The sequence below is a fragment of the Rhodamnia argentea genome, chromosome 1 (assembly GCF_020921035.1).
Source record: "Rhodamnia argentea isolate NSW1041297 chromosome 1, ASM2092103v1, whole genome shotgun sequence".
Classification (NCBI taxonomy): Eukaryota; Viridiplantae; Streptophyta; class Magnoliopsida; order Myrtales; family Myrtaceae; genus Rhodamnia; species Rhodamnia argentea.
In genome coordinates this window covers 364230-384804 of record NC_063150.1, presented here as the reverse complement: position 1 = coordinate 384804, position 20575 = coordinate 364230, and the positions used below count along the sequence as shown (strand labels likewise).

The following is a 20575-nucleotide window of genomic DNA, read 5'->3' as shown; positions in this document are numbered from 1 at the left end:
GCCCGGGCGAGGGCGGCCCTCACCTAAGGCCGATGGAAGGAAAAATAAAAAAGTAAAGAAGGAAAATAAAAGAATAGAAATAAAATAAATAACAAAAAAAATAATGTCGTTCAACGTAGGATGGTGGTTGTTCACGTCAGCGATTTTCAGTCAAAATTGACCAAATAGACTTAATTTGCAAAATGTGAAAATGTTTAGGACTCAATTGGCCAAACTAAAAGGTTTAGGACTAAATTAGCAAAAATACAATAGGTTTAGGGCTTTTTTAATAGTTTTTCTATTTATAAGCAATACAATTTTGGTGACCTATATCTTAAGTGGAGGGTCGTGGTAGTGGGCTCCTACGCTAGCCCCTCCCAAGGACTAGTCGTGCTCCATCACCGTGTTGAGCGAAGCTCGCCGACCGCGTGGAACCTCGGTCATAAAAAAAAAAAAATAGTGACCTATACCCGATCCATATTTGGCCCATACCAGACCTAATTCATATTGTAAAAGCACATCAACATTTAATCCAACTTGTGAAATCTCATACCCATTTAATGAACACACTTTAAACTCTTCACATGTATATGTTGCTTAGATAAAAATTCCATATCATCAAAAATTTAAATTTTCATAATTGTAAAATGCTAATAAACAAAGTTAAAAAAAAAACTTATAAATTGAAATGCTTATAAAGAACTAGAAAAGTGTGCATGTGTTGCGACAGCATATGCTGTGAATTCATACTTTATTGATCCAAGTCAATTTAATCCTATATCTTTTGTCGCCAAATTCAATTTATCATTAAAATAGTTAATAAGTGGAAGATGTATAACAACTTGTTAATTCAATCTGTAGGAGCAGAAGACCTCGATTGTCATATTATTTTTCGTCAAACTGATTGACTTATAATTTAAATAGGGATTGCCAAAGTGACCTATTCATGACCTATTTTTTGGGCTCTAATTGTTTCTCAACACAATGCTAGAAATGAGTTATCCATGTAACGAATAGCAAGGTTTTATTAAAACCAACTCTAGCATTCCGAAAATGCTAAGGCATCTCGAACCTTCCATTCAGCTAAAGGCCTTTGGAAAGCTTTGGAGATATAATTGCATCTCCCAAAACTCTCCAAAAATTTTGCTAAACGTCTGGACCAAACCACCTTAAATATGGGTCGCAACAAAATGGTTCAGACAATCTAGCCCATTTTTTAAATTTGTTGAACACATATATAACCAAAGTGAATAACAATGAGTTAAAAAGTAGGTCAAAGACGTGCATCGACACCTCTAGGCAGACTCTGCTTCCCTTTCTCCAACAACTTATTCGGAGGCTTGTCGGGCTTCTAGAAGCTCGCCTGCAACATCACCATCTCCTCCAAAACCCCAATCAGCCTCCCTTCAACCCTATGCCCCATTCGTCTCCCTCACCATCAAAACCCTAGCCACCGCCTCCATCGGGCTCACGCACCCTCCATATGGCTCACTCAATGCTCCCACCATCGTTGCTCTCGTTGTAATCGAAGTCCAAGCAAACACTAACTGCAAACCGTGGCAGGTACTCCTTACTTGCGCTCACCATCTCCGCGCATGCTTCCATGCGGCATTGAGGGAGATCAACACGAGCCCCTCGGGCTTGGCCCTTTGAAGTAGATCGGGGGCTCGGAGCTGCGATAGGGTGAGGGAAGAGGAGGCAGAGGAGGAGTAAGAGGCAGATGGAGCGAGGGACACGGTCGAGGAGAGGGGAGAACCCCGGGTGGGGCTTGTGGTGGAGGAGGACGGTGGAGTTGAGGAGGCACTAGGGGAGGACGGGGGCGTTGGACAGCTTGTGGCGTGATTCTCAAGTCTCAGTCACGTGTGAAAATAAGGGAAGTATGGGCTCTGGAAGCAAGTTATTCGGGCTTTTGGTTACAACCGGTTAAAATCTGTTTTACTTAGGACGTGTTTGGTAACATTTTCATTCTCCGGGAATAGTTTCTATTCAGAAATAATTTTTTCTACTTCTATTTTCTGTACAAGCTTCTTAGTAGAAACACGCGTTTGGTAATTGCAAAGAGCAAAAATGTATTTGGTATGACCGTAAAAATTTATATTCCCAATTTTATTCATTTGACATTTCATGCTTGGATAAAACTGGACTTCTGTAAGGACATAACTAATCAAGATATTCTAAGATGACCACCAAAAATCCAACGTAATGTTAGTATGCGAATTTAAACGTTAAAAAAACTCAAGTGTTAGCATAATTCATACATGTAGATATAAAGCATTCAAATACGAATTTAAATGTTCTTCCAGTGTTGTCAATTCTTTCACGTTGCATTTGAATTTTTTGGTGCACTTATGTAAAATGTAAATGAGGATACTCAAAGAAAAATCTTATCGTAGACATTAGAAAGAAATCAAATCAGTTATTTTGATTTTCTCTTAACATTATTTTGTTGACAAGTATACTATGGAAGCCAAAAATATAAATGGCCTTCTACAAAATAAAATGAAAAGAGAAAACTAAAGCCTAAACTTGGCCTGAAATAGGTTCGGGCCGACCCGACCAGCATTAGATATATGTGGGTCAGGCCGGGTTACACTGAGTTTGTTTCCCTTACATGCTCATGTTTCTCTTTTTTGTTTTTGGGGAATTGAAAAGTAGTTTTTTTTTATTTCTTGTTTATGTTGCAAATCTATTCATTGGCCACTGATCTACTCCGGGAAATAGAAGAATTAACCCACGTACACACAGATTTATGTTCTTCTTTTGTTTCGGGCAATAAAAGAATAGAAAAATAGAGGAATAAAACAGTAATCAAATATGCCCTTAATAACCCCCGTTTGACCTGTTTTTTGGGCTTTGATATTTTTTTTTTCAACCCGATTTAGCCTTTTTTATTAAAAAAAAAAAAAGTGAGCTACCCATGCTGAATTGGGCCCATTAAATCTGAGTCATAAAATGAGTTTGGAGACCATTTTGCCGGCTCTAAGCTCACCCCAGCGCGACCCGAGGATACTTAGACCAATTACTCTCCTAAAGACGCTGTCCCTCTCGATATCACCTCTAGTGAGGACGATGTGCTGTTTTGGGCCACGACATTTGGTGGCCCGGCGACCAAAACGGCTACGGCAACGATGATGATGACGGCTAGCATTTCAGGACTAGATTAAAATTGGCAGATTGTCCGTGATCAATGGGGCAAGGAGTGAAGAGATGAAGTTTGGGACGTGTGAATGTGACTTGGCTCTACTTCGTATTTACATTGAGTGGAAGAAGAACCATATCTGATTTCAATCGTTAGCTTGCGTGTTAGGGAAGGCTTGACTTTGAACTATTATTCAAATGAAGTCCTGTCGTGAATCGACGGGTCACTTTCCCCAAGTTGAACTGGAGGTTGTGCTGGTACTGGGTCGGTGGATATTCATCAGCACCTTGTTGACTCATTCTTTTCAAATTGCGTGATTGAACCGTTGATTGGCATGGAGATTGCATTCAATCCTCAGACAATTAAAAAAAAAATTTATCTTGATCCAAAAGTCAAGAAGCTATGTTCAACGAATCATCGTTTTCGTGTCGCCAAAAAGTTCTCTCGGTGTGGTGTTTAACTAACTATGTCGAACCAATTTCAAAGAGAAGATTGCGGGTGTTTGCGACGCCACTTGAATATGGTAAAGCAATAATGACTTGTTGTATCAAATAATAACTCGACAAAGTCTTTTTGGCGGATCGAGTTGTCTATTGAGGGTGACAAAATGGCTCAGACTCTTACTTAACAAGATGCTGATATTACTTTTTATTTTTGGGATCCATTATTGAGTGTCGTACATTATTGCAAATCGAGTATGGTCATGGTGCTAACCGAGGTTGGCTATAATGCCATAAGGAAGCTGGTTTTCTATGCTCTCTAACAGGTCAGGTTATCTCCGGGAGAGACACCAAGTTGCTTGCAATAATCAGTGTAATACTGAACCCGAGCTTGAACCGCGCCGGTGTTTCCGCCGCCGCACTCTCCTCCATTGATGGCTCGAATCGTCGCTCCAAAGCCTTGACCGGAAGTAATAATAGAGTGGACGTTGTTCATCCAGAACCAGAAGGCAGTCTTAAAAGACACGACCACGTCGTTGGCCACGGTTTCGGGAGAGCCGAGGCCATCGAACCCGATGCTTTGTCCCGCTGGTCCATAGTTGTAGTTCCAGGATATTTGGAGGGGTCCGCGGCCGTAGTATTTTTTGTTGGGGTTGCATGGATACTGGGTGTACGTTTCGTTGCAGTAATCTTTCGAGGCACCATCTATCTCTTCAATGTAGCAAAAGTCTGCGCCCAAGAAGATTAATTGTTACTTGTTGCTTATATTTTCGTTTCGATAGTTCATGAATGATCGAATCTTAATGTGTGCTCACCATCCAAATAAAACTGCGTGTCTTCTAGAAGTCCTAGTGAATAAAATTCATGGCAAAGAACAAACATGGCAAGAATAGACTAAAGGACTTTAAACATGTTGTGGAGGTTCTTACGTCCAGTCTCGTGCGTGACATGAGCGAAGAAAGCAGCAATCTCGCGCTTAGAGTCATCGGCGGATCCGACTGTGCCGAATTCAGGGTAACCGCCGTCAGCATCAAGGAAAGCTTGCCGAGTGTAGAAGCTCTTCCCCACGCAACTTGCGGCGGCCTGGCCAATTATCGAATTAAAGAAGCTATCCGTCACCACATCCGCCACTGAGGCCCCGCTGCTCGGGGTGGTGGGCGTGGACGACGAGGAACACGGGCCGGATTGACAACCGGCCCCGCAGTATTGCTCTCCGGTCCCGCAATACCCATACTGGCTACAACACAGGTCGGTGGCACAACCACAATTTTGACCAAAGACGTGTGCCGGCAAGAATCCGGCAATGAGGCCGGACACGACGAGAACGTTTAGAAGAGCTCTTGCTATTGATTTGGCCATTCTGGATAAATATGGGTGTGAGGGATGTGAATATGCAACGAGAGGTATTTATAAGGGTAAAGGTGAGAGAGGAGGCACAGTTGATTTGAGGCTGCTAGGTTTTTGAGTTAGATTGGCAAAATTCAAGATCTTGACTCGAAGGAGAACGGGTCGTGTGCGCGTTAGGAAGCGTCCACTTCGACCCTGCAAAGAGACTTCGCGAGACTTATCAGAAAATGAAAAAGAAACTTTTAACTAATTAATCCTCCAATCGTTTCCCAAAAAATAAATAATCTGAAATTTTTTTTTAAAAAAAGAATCGCCTATATTACTCATAAAATGAATGAACAAAAAAAAAAAATATTCCATCACTCATGAAATAATGAGAAATAAATTATTATCTACAATAAAAAAAATTTATCCGTTAATCATTTTAAGCAAAATCAGCCATGATTTTTAGGATAATATTTATCAAATCATTCATTTTCGTGAAATAAACGGAACTTTAAATTAGCTTATAAAATTAATTTATTTATTGAATTGTAGAATATGACTCATTTATAATCTGTCACATCATTTAATAAATTAATTTTGTAAACCAATCCTAATAGATTTAGCACTGCCCAAAAGGAAAGAGAACGGGTAATACCATCATTTTCATAGAGTCGGCCAATGATGCGATGCCAATAATTACGAAGAAGTTGGAATGCTCAGCGGGGCTCTTCTGCCAAGTCAACTTTATTTTTTTATTCTTTTTTTTTTTTTGTCAAGTGAGACAGTTTAACTAGCTTTCATTCATGCGCGTAACGTTTATCTGCTGTCGATTTAGTTCGAGAAACTATACCTATGTGTACTGAATTAATTCTATCAAGAATTTCAATTAAAAAAAAAAAGGTCTATCCTAAATAGATAGGAGAATCGAATTTCGATCAACTGACGCAGTGGTGGATCATTGGCTCAATAGAAAAGATAATTTTGTACATATCCAAAATAGATATGTACTGATTTGCTATATCCGTGCATGAGTCGAATACTGCGCGATCTCGAGTAGAATAGGCAACTATTCGTTGTTTGCGAGAACTCCAAAAAATAAGGTTGGAACTAAGAAAGATGCAGAAGCCACCAACAGAATGTTGGTCGTCTCGATCACTGGCCCAACTAGCGTCGAAGAATGCATGGAGAGCTGTGAATGACGTCTAGGTAAGGTGCAGTCCGTGCTGTGGTGTGTTGGCAAGATAGCGTAGGATTCGCTTGATAGCTTGACAATGCATGGTAGTGGGAGCATGAAGGAACTGATAGGCGGTGTTCACAGAGTAAGCTATATCAATGCGTGTTAGCGTGAGGTACTGAAGAGCTCCAACAATGCTACGATAAAGCACAGGATCGGACATAAGATCACCGGATCGAGCAGATAACGGTTCATCGGTGGTGCAAGGAGTAGGTGCAACTCTAGCTTCGGTCATCTTGGACCGTTGCGGGATCTCTTGAGTGAACCCGGCTTGATTGAGTAGAAGGCCGGTGGATGTATGCTGTACTTCCATTCCTAGAAAATAGTGAAGTGGTTCGAGGTCCTTGATGGCAAATTCACCTTGGAGTAAGTTGAGTGACGCTTGCAAAGGAGCTTGAGGTGACCCCGTTAGGGTGATGTCGTCCACGTATACAAGTAGAAAAATACTGTAATGAGAATTATGCATAATGAAAAGAGAGGAGTCTGCAGTAGATAAACAGAACTCTATTTTGAGGAGATATGAATTGAGCCGCTGGTACTACGCGCGCGGCGCCTGTTTCAAACCATAGAGAGAGTGTCGAAAACGGCGGACATGAGTCGGACGTTGGGGATCAACAAATCCTTGTGGCTGCGTCATGTAAACTTCTTCAGATAGGTGGCCATGAAGGAAAGCATTAAAGACATCTAGTTGACGAATGGGCCACACTTGGAGTAAGCTACGAGTAAGGACTGTGCGGATGGTGACCGGTTTTGCTACTGGGCTGAATGTCTCCATATAGTCAATTCTCGGTTGTTGGTGATAGCCTTTAGCGACCAGTTGAGCCTTGTATCTTTCAAGGGAGCCATTAGACCCGAGGTTGACTTTGAAAATCCATTTGCAGCCGATGGGGCGGACATGAGAAGGTGGCGGTACAAGTTCCCAAGTTCCATTTTTGATTAAGGCGTCATATTCTACTGCCATAGCTGCTCTCCAATTTGGATCCCGGGATGCCTACTGAAGCAAGTAGGCTCAATGAGAGTATATGTGCCTACAATCAAAGCAAAAGTTTGATTTTTTGTGAGTGTTCACCGATGAATTGTGCCATCTCTCAATTGAGTGACCATGGGATGCGCTAGAACCGAGGTGGAAGTGGTCGAAGTAGAAGAGTTGGAAGTGTCGGCGTCCGGAGCTGTGGAGGGAGTTGCAGATGGAGTTGGTGAGAGAGACAATGTGGACTCGGGGTCGGGGTCTACTACTACATATGTGGAGGGCAGTTCGGAATTGTCCATCGGAGGTAGAGGCGATACGACATTTGTAGATGGAGGAGCAGAGCATGGTGGTGGAGAAGGTGGATCTCCAAATGGAAAGGTGTGCTCATCGAAAATCGCATCAGCCACAATGAAGACTTTCTTGGTTCGTGGACGGTAACATCGATAGCCTTTGTACCCCGGAAGATAGCCAAGAAAGATGCAGCGTTGAGATCCGAGGGCAAGCTTGTAAGTAGCATAGGGACGTAAATATGGAAAAATTGTACACCCAAAAACTTTGAGGTGGGAAATATTTGGTGGTGTTTTGAATAGTGTCTGCGGAGGAGTGAGATTGTTGGGGAGAGGAGTCGGAGTCTTGTTGATCGGATGTCTTGCCGTTTCAAAGGCATACTCCCAAAACCGGTAAGGAACTTATGTGTGACACATAAGCGCGAGGCCTGTCTCGATAATGTGGTGGTGTTTGCATTATGCTGTGCCATTCCGAAATGAGGCATAGGGACAAGATACTCGCTGATGTATATCGTATTGGAGGAGATAGTTACGCACTTCAAGAGAGTGGCGAAATTCTAGTGCACCATCACACCGAATTGTTTGAATTTGACACTACAATTGAGTTTTTGCAAATTTGTGGAAAGCTTTGAAAATGTTTGCAAATTGGTCACGAGTGGTAAATGGATAATACCAAGTAAATCTGGAATGATCATCGACAAAACAAACATAATATTTATATCCCGAAACAAAAGTGACTCGGGGCGGGCCCCAAACATCAAAGTGAACCAGTTTAAGAGGAAATTTAGCTCTAGACGGGGAAGGGGGATGGGGTTGGTGTTACTCTTACTAAGTGCACATGCCGTACAATGTGAGGGAGACGACTTATAAAATTTAGTTTGAGTGGACTGGAGAAGACGTGCTACTCAATTTGATGACGCATGATCCAAGCGTTGATGCCACAAACCGAAGGAACTAAGAAAGGTAGAAGGAGACACGTCGGAGGTGGAGATCCGATAAAGACCATTCTCAAGATGACCTCGGAGGAATACCCGACCAGTATGAGCACATAGAGCAACAAATGAGGTAGGGTAAAATAAGAAAATACAATTGTTATCACGAGAAAATTTAGAAACCGACAACAGATTTTTTGTGATATTAAGAACAACCAAAGCATTGAAAAGACGGAATTGAGGACCCGATGAAGGCATGAATGTACCTGTGTGAGTGATGGGAAGAGAAACTCCATCACCTACAGTCAATTGTTGGTTCCCCGTATATGGAGTGACTTGAGAAAGGCTGAAAACGCTGTTCGTGATGTGGTGGGTGGCCCCGGAATCGGGATACCAGGATTGGATATCCATGGAAGAAGGTGGATTATTAGGAGGGGCATAATAGGCTACTGGTTGAGCCGTTCCGGTTGGGGTTGAATAATTTGTCTAAGGTGGTAGCGGTGTCACAAACCGGGGATTAAAGTGCTCCCTACAATTGTTGGCTCGATGACCTTAGCGGCAGCATATTTGATAGAATGGCCCAGTGTTGCGTCGCTTGCCACCTCCACCAAACAACCGATAATTGAGAGACCATGTTGGTGTAGGCAAGAGTGGACTGGTGTTGGATGCTCCTGCATTTGATGGATTAAAATTTTGAGACCTTCTTTTAGGATGTTGAGGTGTAAATCGTATCCGGTGAGACACAAAAGCAATAGGTGGAGGTGCGTTGGAGGTCATTTTGCTCAACTCTAGTCTTCATTCATGTTGAAACTACAATCCGTGAAGTGCGTCGCATGAGAGTGCCCCCGATTGAGATACGATAGAGATTGTCGTGTCTAATCCGGAAAATTCTGGGCGAAGAGCACAAAAGATGTATGTGTGGTATTCGTTGTTGACACCCGATTTCTAATCATCTTTTTTTCGATTTATTTTTTTGAAAATTCATAAAAAATTCACAAAAAAGTAGAAAATTGTAAAATCAACTTTGGTAGCCTTGGCCAAGCTCAAGGAACCATTTTTGAACAAAAAATAATTTTTCATATTTTTTGCATTTTTTGATATTTTTCAGAAAATAGGAAAATACCCAAAAAATCCAGAAAAATACCATTCGAGGTCACAAAAATACAGAAAAATAGTCAGTATTTTTCTTTTAATTTCCTTTTCATTTTGACCTCTTAGAGTTTGAAAATTCCATTTCGGATTTGTGTGTTCCTTCACAAATGCACCCCACCAATTAGACATAAAAATACCATTTGGGGTCATTTTATTTTTTCTTTCTTCATTATTAAGGTTGTGACATGATTTTCTAGTATTCCATTTCACATTCTGATCCAATTGCACCTTAATTTGCTCAATTTTGGCATTAGGGACTTAATTGCACATAAAATTCTTTCATTTTAGTCCCTAGAAGGCCAAATTCAAAATTAAATCTCACTAAGAGGTACCCATCGAACCCCAAGACGCCTATCCTATAGTTTTTGACCTCTTGAATCTAATGGTAGGCTCAATTGAGGATAATTCTTTCATTAAGGACTCCAATTTTGCAAAAATCAATTTCGGATCCTACTCAATATTTGGGGTTTTCGTTCAATTCGTGGGGTATTTTTCACGAAAATCTCATTTTCAGAGGTAATCCATGATGGGAAAGCGATTTTTAACATCAATTTTATAAAAAAATGTTAATTGCTAGCTCAATTTGGCCTTTCTTTGCAAGAACCGGGTCCGCCGGGTCGGGCGGATCCGACCCGGAGACCCGAGACTGTTCATCATCTCCCCCAAATGTCCACCGGCGCAAGTTAGAGGGCGGGAGTCCGTTTTTCGAGCGGCGATCGTCAACGAAGAGGCTTCGAGAAGGATCTAGAAGACAGGGCGCTAGGGGGGAGCAAGTGAGGGATTAACGGAAACGGTGGTGCTCGCAAACAAAAAAAGGGGGGAGGGGCATTTTCAGAAGGAAGAGGCGAAGAAAACTTGAGAGAGGAGAACAGGAGTTACGGAAGGAGGAACGAGTGGAAGATCAAGAGAGAGCTCGTGATCGTTGCATCTTGAATCGGGAGCTCATCGCCGTCGCATCTCAAATCACCTTCAACGTAAAAGGTGAGCTCTATTCCCTCTGCTAGTATTCCGGCGAACACCGTACACTTACGATTTCAATCGATTTCGCCTGCGTTGAGCTGGATTGACGTGATATTTTGAATAATCTGAGTTAGAGGAACACAGCTATAGGCTTGGTTTCGGGTGATTTGGTCTCGGATAGGATCACATTCAGCTTCAATAGTCGTAGAACACATGTTCGATAGAATGCATCCGAGAACCAACAAATACCGATCCAGATTATAAACCCGCAAACTCGCTTAATCGTATTTCACACACTTCCCGTCGCATCCGAAACGCTTCCCGAACTTCGTTCTTCTTTTCGATGCATTGATTTGGACAAAAAATGTTCGTCCGAACCCGTGTACTCACCTCGCCGGAGCTCTGAGTTGGAGGCTGTTAAATGAGGAGCTCAAACCTCTTAAGAGGATCGGGTAAGCTTCCGAAACTATTTGTTGATGTCAATATATGCTTAAATGTGAGTTTGAGTGGCCGGTAGATGATGTATATTCACTCGCCGGAAGTTGCGGGTTCGGCCGGACATTGGAGGCCGGTTTAGGTTAGTTCGGTTTAGTCATTCGCGTTAAACTTGAAATATGTCAATGTAGGCTAGTGGTGAGATCGAAAGAGGAAAAAACCGCGACGTTTTGGGGTTGTTTGGGCGTCGGAATCAACTTCCGGCGAGGCGCCGGCGAGGTTCGCCGGTGCCGATCGTCTTCTCCGGCGAATACGTTGACCCGGTCAACGTCCAGGTGTCGCCGACGTGGCGGCCACGTGGCAGCCACGTCGGCAAGTCTGTTACAAATAAAAAAATGATCCGACGGCTCTCCATACGCCACGTGTCTAGATCTCGGATTTTTGAAAAATAAAAATCATTTTTCAAGTATATTCCATTTTTCGAAAAAAAAAAAATATTTTGTGATCGCGTGGCCCAGGTTTGGCCACGCGTCACCACTCCGATCGTTGGATCAAATTTTCGAATTTTCGAATTATAAAAAAAAAAAAAAAAAATCATTTTCAGAAAATAAAAAATGATTAGATCGAACGGTTGAGATTTAATCTTACCATTCGATCTGGACCGTTGATCTTGGTGTTTAGAATGTACGGTGGAGATCGAGTCACTCTTTAATCTGAGCCATTGGTTCCGGTCGCATGATCCGGCTGTCGACGCCGCGCCACGTGGCGAAATCACGAGCGTCGATTTTCTTTCAAGCGGGAATTTTCGAAATTTTGGGCGCCAACTATTCGAACGGCGCCGTTTTTGGGGAAGCCGGTCCGGGCGTGGGTTCGGACCGGGCTGACCGGTCCGTGGGCCGGGTTGACTCGGTCCGTTGACCGGGTTGACCCGGTCCGAAAAAAAAAAAAAAAAAAATTTCGAAAAATCATTTAAAAATCCAAAAAAAATTAGGAAAAATTGTAGAAAATTCCCAAAAAATCCCAAAAATTCTCAAAAATTGAGGAATGGCCACAATCAACTGGCCAATCCTATTTTTGAGATTTCTCCTCCCGATCTTTCAAAAAATGACAATTTTACCCTTTAGGGGTAATTTGTCTCCAAAAATTCCTCCGGGCTTCCAAAAAATGTCGAAAATTAGGAAATGGGTCAGTTTAGGTGGCCAATCCTATTTTTAACATTTCTCACTCCGAATCTCTTTCGAAATGACGGTTTTGCCCTTTTTTGGCAAATCGTCCCCAAATTTTCTCAAAATTACGATTTTACCCCTTATGGGCGAATCACTTCCAAATCACTCCCGATCCCCTCCTATTGCTTTGAATGTCCCTTCTCTAAGCCAATAGGGCTATACTAGGAATGACACGCTGATTTGATGCGATTTATCCGCACGTTATGGATTCCTTGATTTGTGCATTTACTTTAATTGATTGTGATTGCTAGGATAGTCACTCCCATCCGCATGAACTCCTAGATTAGGATCCGTACCCTACTCTTCCGCATGAAATCTCGAAGTTAGAAAATTCAATCAACTTAGGTACCGAAAGGGCGTCAACTCTGATAGTTGGCGTAACTAAGTCCCCGATCCCATTTCTCCGGTTCTCGCAGAATCGAATAGAAACTCCCGACTATTCGATAGGGTTTCCAATCGTACCTTCCACGAAACGATTGGTGGCGACTCCTTGGCATGTACACGTTGCACATGTCACTAGACCACACCGAAAGGTCGACTCGATTATTACCCTCCGCCGCGATTTGGGTAATGGGCCTTGGGAGAGGCCCGCGTCCGAAGGTCCACGCGCGACCGGGCCGGAAGGGCGACCCATTAGCCCTCTTCCTCTGTTCCGATCGAGGAGGGTCGCGACATTCGTTGGTTGAGAGAGGTTCTCCAATAGTGGCCAATTGATCTGCGATGGTTGCTGCCTCTTGAAGGAACTCTGTGATTGTGCGGCTTCCTTTAGTGATAGATTAAAATTGAAGCCTCAAAGCTGATGCCCGTATCGTTGATTGTGCTGCATATGACTTGGAGAGGTATTTCCAGATTGCCGCTGTATCGGTGTGGCTCGTCAATTGTGCAACGACAGGGGAGGTGGAGGTGCGTTGGAGGCCATTTTGCTCAACTCTGGTATTCCTTCGTGTTGAAATAGCAATCCGTGAAGTGTGTTGCGTGAGAGTGCCCATGATTGAGATACGACGTAGATTGCCATGTCTAATCCGAAAAATTTTGGGCGAAGACCACGAAGATGTGTGTGTGGTTTTCGTTAGCCGAGAGAGGTTCTCCAATAGTAGCCAATTGATCTGTGATGGTTGTTAGCTCTTGAAGGAACTCTGTGATTGTGCGGCTTCCTTTGGTGATGGATTGAAATTGAAGCCTCAAAGCCGATGCCTGTGCTATTGACTGTGTTGTATAGGACTCGGAGAGGTATTTCCAAATTGCTGCAACGCTAGTGTGGTTCGTCAATTGTGCGATGACAAGGGAGGTGGATGAATTGAGGGTCCACCCCATCGTAATCGAGTTACGGATTCGCTATGCCTTGTATTCCGGATTAAGAACTAGTGTGGTGTTGTCGGATTCTTGTGGGAAGTATTGCGGAGGAGCCGGTTCTCAACCATCAAGAACGGAGAGGAGGTTGGCTGCTTGTAGGTATGGAGAAATTTGAGCTTTGCTGATTGAGTAATTTTGTCCAGTGAGCTTCTCCCCTATGGTAGGTGGGGATCCAAAATGAAGGTTGGATGTTGAGGGGGGAGGAATTGGGTTTGTGTTGGATCAAGAGCTTTCGCTAGACTGCTCCGATACCATGTTAGAATTATTAGAAGTTATGATGACGAGGGAAAGAAGTATTCGTAAGACGAAGAAGAAGAAAGAGGAATGAATACAATCTTTTTCTGTTGTCTATTTTTCCATTGATAGAACCTCATATATATATATATATATAATTATAATTTTACAAGGTGAACAATACCTACAATTAAGGAATCACAAATGGAAACTAAATATCTGATTTGATTATTGAAGTAGAAGAGGAAAATTTGGTATCTCATTTAATGGAGCTTGATTGTTGTTGATTGATATCTGATTCAATGAAGCTTGATTGTTGCTGATTTGATTTTGTGGAGGAACGTGATTCTGTTAACAATTAACAAAAAGTTGAAATTGTTAACTTTTTTGTTTTTCTTTTTTTCCTTCTTGTAGGATAATAACCAAAAATGTCCTAAACCTATTGAAATTGTGCTAATTCAATCATAAACCTTTTTTTTTTATTTGGTCGAAATAAACTTTCTTTTGGCCAATTGGGTCATAAATTTTTTTGTGCCAATTCATTCCTCTTGGCTAGCCGGCATTGAGGTGGCATCACTGATGCTGACATGGATATTTTTCTTTTCATTTTTTTCCTTTTTTTTTTTCATTTTCTTCCTTCTTTTCTGTTTTTGTAACCCACTGTGGCCGACGAGCTGCGGCCAACGTCACCGGAGCATGCCGACCACTGGGCAAGATGCGTGCGATTGCGGGTTGGCAAGCTCCGCGATGCCGGCCGCAATGGGTCACAAAAAAAAAAAAAAGGAAAGAAAAGAAAAATAAAATGAAAAAAATAAAAATAAGGAATATCAAAATAATATTAAAAATGTGTTCATGTCAATCCCGTTCGGTCAAGATGACTGAATTGGCATAAATACTAAATATTTTGAACTCAATTGGCTAAAAAATATTTAGGACATAATTGACATGATTATAATAAACTTATGACTTTTTGGGTAATTTTTCTTTCTTTCTCTACCCGTCATTGATTGCCGCCGTGGATGGCAATCAGCCAAGGAAGAAGGAAAACGGAAAAAGAAAAGAAAAGAAAAATAAAAAATAACTAAAAAGAAAAAGAATATGGAGGAGTGTAAGGAAGAAAGAGGTGGAAAATGATTTCCTCTTCTTTAATTTTCAAGTTGTTTTTTCCATTGACCGAAAATGTTTTCATTGATTAGTTTATTTTCTGTGAACCAAATGCCTGAAAATCCGAAAAACTTTTTTCTGAAATTTGTCTTCTATGAAATAAATGGAGTTACTAAGTTAGAGATTTTTTCAATTTGTCTCTCATTTGAAAGACAGATTTACGTGGGTTTTGTAGTTGATCTCGACTTGAAAACTTCAGTCACCAGCAAATCCCCGCACGTCATTTGCGGTTCTCCACAATTCATCGTGAGTTTCAATATTGCAACTCTGCTCCCTTCAAACTCCATCACTTGCCATCTTCAATTTTCATTGTCCTTGAAATCATTTATGCAAAAAACATGATTATTTATTGGCCTGTGCAAGGTTACAATTATTTATTTGCAATACAATTTTAGTGACCTATACCCGATCCATATTCGGCCCATACCAGACCTAATTCATATTGCAAAAGCACATCAACATTTAATCCAACTTGTGAAATCTCGCACCCATTTAATGAATACACTTTAAAATCTTCACATGTATATGTTGCTTAGATAAAAATTTCATATCATCAAAAATTTAAATTTTCATAATAATAAAATGCTAGTAAACAAAGTAAAAAAAAAAAACTTATAGATTGAAATACTTATAAAGAACTAGAAAAGTGTGCATGTGTTGCGATAACATACGCTGTGAAATCATACTTTATTGATCCAAGTCAATTTAATCCTATATCTTTTGTCGCCAAATTCAATTTATCATTAAAATAGTTAATAAGTGGAAGATGCATAACAACTTGTTAATTCAATCTGTAGGAGCAGAAGACCTCGATTGTCATATTATTTTTCGTCAAACTGATTGACTTATAATTTAAATAGGGATTGCCAAAGTGACCTATTCATGACCTATGTTTGGGCTATAATTGTTTCTCAACGCAGAGCTAGAAATGAGCTATCCATATAACGATTAGCAAGTTTTTATTAAACCCAACTCTAGCATTCCGAAAATGCTAAGGCATCTTCAACCTTCCATTGAGCTAAAGGCTTTTGGAAAGCTTTGGAGATATAATTGCATCTCCCGAAACTCTCCAAAAATTTGCTAAACGTCATTTGCATTTGTCCAAGAGGCTTTAAAACCTCAAAGCCTATTGAGAATGCTGGACCAAACCACCTTAAATATGGGTCGCAACAAAATGGTTCAGACAATTTAGCCCATTTTTTAAATTTGTTGAACACATATATAACCTAAGTGAATAACAATGAGTTAAAAAGTAGGTCAAAGACGTGCATTGACACCTCTAGGCAGACTCTGCTTCCCTTTCTTCAACAGCTTATTCGGAGGTTTATCGGGCTTCAAGAAGCTCAACAGCAACATCACCATCTCCTCCAAAGCCCCAATCAGCCTCCCTTCAGCCCTCTGCCCCATTCGTCTCCCTCACCATCAAAACCCTAGCCACCGCCTCCATCGTGCTCACGCACCCTCCATATGGCTCACTTAATGCTCCCTCCATCGTTGCTCTTGTCGTAATCGAAGTCCAAGCAAGCTCTAACTGCAAACCGTGGCAGGTACTCCGTACTTGCGCTCACCATCTCCGCGCATGCTTCCACGGTGCATTGAGGGAGATCAACACGAGCCCCTCGGGCTTGGCCCTTCGAAGGAGATCGGGGGCTCGGAGCTGGGATAGGGTGAGGGAAGAGGAGGCAGAGGAGGAGTAAGAGGCAGATGGAGCGAGGGACACGGTCGAGGAGAGGGGAGAACCTCGGGCGGGGCTTGTGATGGAGGAGGACGGTGGAGTTGAGGAGGCACCGGGGGAGGACGGGGACGTTGGACAGCTTGTGGCGTGATTCTCAAGTCTCAATCACGTGTGAAAATAAGGGAAGTATGGGCTCTGGAAGCAAGTTATTTGGGCTTTTTGGTTACAACAGGTTAAAATCTGTTTTACTTAGGGTGTGTTTAGCAACATTTCCATCCTCGGGAATAATTTCTCTTCAGAAATAATTTTTTCTATTTCTATTTTTTCTGTGAGTTTCTGTGCAGCGTTTGGTAATTGTAAAGGACAAAAATGTATTTGGTACGACCGTAAAAATTTATATTCCCAATTTTATTCATTTAACAATTCATGCTTGGATAAAACTGGACTTCAGTAAGGACATAACTAATCAAGATATTCTAAGATGACCACCAAAAATCCAACGTAATGTTAGTATACGAATTTAAACGTTAAAAAAAACTCAAGTGTTAGCATAATTCATACATGTAGATATAAAGCATTCAAATACAAATTTAAATGTTCTTCCAGTGTTGTCAATTCTTTCACGTTGCATTTGAATTTTTTGGTGCACTTATGTAAAATGTAAATGAGGATACTCAAAGAAAAATCTTATCGTAGACATTAGAAAGAAATCAAATCAGTTATTTCGATTTTCTCTTAACATTATTTTGTTGACAAGTATACTATGGAAGCCAAAAATATAAATGGCCTTCTACAAAATAAAATGAAAAGAGAAAACTAAAGCCTAAACTTGGCCTGAAATAGGTTCGGGCCAACCCGACCAGCATTAGATATATGTGGGTCAGGCTGGGTTACACTGAGCTTGTTTCCCTTACATGCTCATGTTTCTCTTTTTTGTTTTTGGGGAACTGAAAAGTAATTTTTTTTTATTTCTTGTTTATGTTGCAAATCTATTCACCGGCCACTGATCTACTCCGGGAAATAGAAGAATTAACCCACGTACACACAGATTTCTGTTCTTCTTTTGTTTCGGGCAATAAAAGAACAGAAAAATAGAGGAATAAAACAGTAATCAAATATGCCCTTAATAACCCCCTTTTGACCTGTTTTTTGGGCTTTGATATTTTTTTTTTCAACCCGATTTAGCCTTTTTTATTAAAAAAAAAAAAGTGAGCTACCCATGCTGAATTGGGCCCATTAAATCTGAGTCATAAAATGAGTTTGGAGACCATTTTGCCGGCTCTAAGCTCACCCCAGCGCGACCCGAGGATACTTAGACCAATTACTCTCCTAAAGACGCTGTCCCTCTCGATATCACCTCTAGTGAGGACGATGTGCTGTTTTGGGCCACGACATTTGGTGGCCCGGCGACCAAAACGGCTACGGCAACGATGATGATGACGGCTAGCATTTCAGGACTAGATTAAAATTGGCAGATTGTCCGTGATCAATGGGGCAAGGAGTGAAGAGATGAAGTTTGGGACGTGTGAATGTGACCTGGCTCTACTTCGTATTTATATTGACTGGAAGAAGAACCATGTCTGATTTCAATCGTTAGCTTGCGTGTTAGGGAAGGCTTGACTTTGAACTCTTATTCAAATGAAGTCCTGTCGTGAATCGACGGGTCACTTTCCCCAAGTTGAACTGGAGGTTGTGCTGGTTCTGGGTCGGTGGATATTCATCAGCACCTTGTTGACTCATTCTTTTCAAATTGCGTGATTGAACCGTTGATTGGCATGGAGATTGCATTCAATCCTCAGACAATTAAAAAAAAAATTTATCTTGATCCAAAAGTCAAGAAGCTATGTTCAACGAATCATCGTTTTCGTGTCGCCAAAAAGCTCTCTCGGTGTGGTGTTTAACTAACTATGTCGAACCAATTTCAAAGAGAAGATTGCGGGTGTTTGCGACGCCACTTGAATATGGTAAAGCAATAATGACTTGGTGTATCAAATAATAACTCGACAAAGTCTTTTTGGCGGATCGAGTTGTCTATTGAGGGTGACAAAATGGCTCAGACTCTTACTTAACAAGATGCTGATATTACTTTTTATTTTTGGGATCCATTATTGAGTGTCGTACATTATTGCAAATCGAGTATGGTCATGGTGCTAACCGAGGTTGGCTATAATGCCATAAGGAAGCTGGTTTTCTATGCTCTCTAACAGGTCAGGTTATCTCCGGGAGAGACACCAAGTTGCTTGCAATAATCAGTGTAATACTGAACCCGAGCTTGAACCGCGCCGGTGTTTCCGCCGCCGCACTCTCCTCCATTGATGGCTCGAATCGTCGCGCCGAAGCCTTGACCGGAAGTAATAATGGAGTGGACGTTGTTCATCCAAAACCAGAAGGCAGTCTTAAAAGACACGACCACGTCGTTGGCCACGGTTTCGGGAGAGCCGAGGCCGTCGAACCCGATGCTTTGTCCCGCTGGTCCATAGTTGTAGTTCCAGGATATTTGGAGGGGTCCACGGCCGTAGTATTTTTTGTTGGGGTTGCATGGATACTGGGTGTTCGTTTCGTCGCAGTAATCTTTCGAGGCACCATCTATCTCTTCAATGTAGCAAAAGTCTGCGCCCAAGAAGATTAATTGTTACTTGATGCTTATATTTTGGTTTCAATAGTTCATGAATGATCGAATCTTAATGTGTGCTCACCATCCAAATAAAACTGCGTGTCTTTTAGAAGTCCTAGTGAATAAAATTCATGGCAAAGAACAAACATGGCAAGTATAGACTAAAGGACTTTAAACATGTTGTTGAGGTTCTTACGTCCAGTCTCGTGCGTGACATGAGCGAAGAAAGCAGCAATCTCGCGCTTAGAGTCATCGGCGGATCCGACTGTGCCGAATTCAGGGTAACCACCGTCAGCATCAAGGAAAGCTTGCCGAGTGTAGAAGCTCTTCCCAGCGCAACTCGCGGCGGCCTGGCCAATTATCGAATTAAAGAAGCTATCCGTCACCACATCCGCCACTGAGGCCCCGCTACTCGGGGTGGTGGGCGTGGACGACGAGGAACACGGCCCGGATTGACAACCGGCCCCGCAGTACTGGTCTCCGGTCCCACAATACCCATACTGGCTGCAACACAGGTCGGCAGCACAGCCACAATTTTGACCGAAGATGTGTGCCGGCAAGAATCCGGCAATGAGGCCGGACACGATGAGAACGTTTAGAAGGGCTCTTGCTATTGATTTGGCCATTCTGGATAAATATGGGTGTGAGGGATGTGAATATGCAACGAGAGGTATTTATAAGGGTAAAGTTGAGAGATGAGGCACACAGTTGATTTGAGGCTGCTAGGTTTTTGAGTTAGGATTGGAAAAATTCAAAATCTTGACTCGAAGGAGGACGTGTCGTGCGCGTTAGGAAGCGTCCACTTCGACCCTGCGAAGAGACTTCGCGAGACTTGTCAGAAAATGAAAAAGAAATTTTTAACTTATTAATCCTCCATTCTTTTCACAAAGAATAAATAATCTGAAAAATATTTTTCTAAAAAGAATAGCCTATATTACTCATTAAATGAATGAACAAAAAATATATTCCATTGATCACGAAATAATGAGACATAAATTATTATCTACAATAAAAATATTTTTATCCGCTAATCATTTTAAGCAAAATCAACTATGATTTTTAGAAAAATATTTACCAAATCATTCATTTTTCGTGAAATAAACGGAGCCTTAAATTAGGTTACAAAATTAATTTATTTATTGAATTGTAGAATATGACTCATTTATAATTTGTCACATCATTTAATAAATTAATTTTGTAAACCAATCCTATTAGATTTAGCACTGCCCAAAAGGAAAGGGAATGGGTAATACCATCATTTTCACAGAGTTAGTCAATGATGCGATGCGAAGAATGACGAAAGCCCTATTTGGTTCAGCATTGAAAATGAGCATTGAGGCTCTAAAGTTCCTTGGCCAAATGTAAATAGTGTTTGGCTACTTTTTTAACTCACTTTGGGGAGATGCAATTGCATCTCAAATGCTCTCCAAAGCCCTTTAGCCCAAAGTA

At 41.6% G+C, this 20575-nt stretch overlaps 2 protein-coding genes and 2 pseudogenes across 4 annotated transcripts; all 4 read right to left on the bottom strand.

The window, feature by feature from the left end:
• Nucleotides 1-1252: 1252 nt before the first annotated feature.
• On the bottom strand, nt 1253-2898 carry LOC125313578 (annotated as a pseudogene).
• An 840-nt stretch (nt 2899-3738) lies between these two features.
• On the bottom strand, nt 3739-4985 carry LOC115745306 (endochitinase EP3-like). Of its 2 annotated transcripts, XM_030680787.2 has the most exons (3): nt 4849-4985; nt 4488-4707; nt 3739-4287 (listed from the first exon to the last, which is right to left on the bottom strand). In XM_030680787.2, the coding sequence occupies exons 1-3, from the start codon at nt 4915-4917 to the stop codon at nt 3878-3880; spliced, it is 699 nt and encodes a 232-aa protein (XP_030536647.1). In that variant the 5' UTR covers nt 4918-4985; the 3' UTR covers nt 3739-3877. The 2 variants fall into 2 exon arrangements, with proteins under 2 accessions (XP_030536647.1, XP_030536646.1); XM_030680786.2 differs by having other exon boundaries at nt 4488-4932.
• Nucleotides 4986-16094: 11109 nt separating this feature from the next.
• On the bottom strand, nt 16095-17733 carry LOC125313577 (annotated as a pseudogene).
• Nucleotides 17734-18573: 840 nt separating this feature from the next.
• On the bottom strand, nt 18574-19790 carry LOC115745305 (endochitinase EP3-like). 2 transcript variants are annotated; one of them, XM_048283632.1, is made up of 3 exons: nt 19684-19770; nt 19323-19542; nt 18574-19122 (listed from the first exon to the last, which is right to left on the bottom strand). In XM_048283632.1, exons 1-3 carry the CDS (start codon nt 19750-19752, stop codon nt 18713-18715), a joined length of 699 nt encoding a protein of 232 aa, XP_048139589.1. In that variant the 5' UTR covers nt 19753-19770; the 3' UTR covers nt 18574-18712. The 2 variants fall into 2 exon arrangements, with proteins under 2 accessions (XP_048139589.1, XP_030536645.1); XM_030680785.2 differs by having other exon boundaries at nt 19323-19790.
• Between the last annotated feature and the right edge of the window lie 785 nt (nt 19791-20575).

Coding starts and splice junctions, on each gene's coding strand:
- LOC115745306 (XM_030680786.2), bottom strand. CDS start 4,917: ATGGCCAAATCAATAGCAAGAGCTCTTCTAAACGTTCTCGTCGTGTCC. Junction 4,288..4,487: donor TGTCACGCACGAGACTGGAC/GTAAGAACCTCC, acceptor TCTTGGGCGCAG/ACTTTTGCTACATTGAAGAG.
- LOC115745305 (XM_030680785.2), bottom strand. CDS start 19,752: ATGGCCAAATCAATAGCAAGAGCCCTTCTAAACGTTCTCATCGTGTCC. Junction 19,123..19,322: donor TGTCACGCACGAGACTGGAC/GTAAGAACCTCA, acceptor TCTTGGGCGCAG/ACTTTTGCTACATTGAAGAG.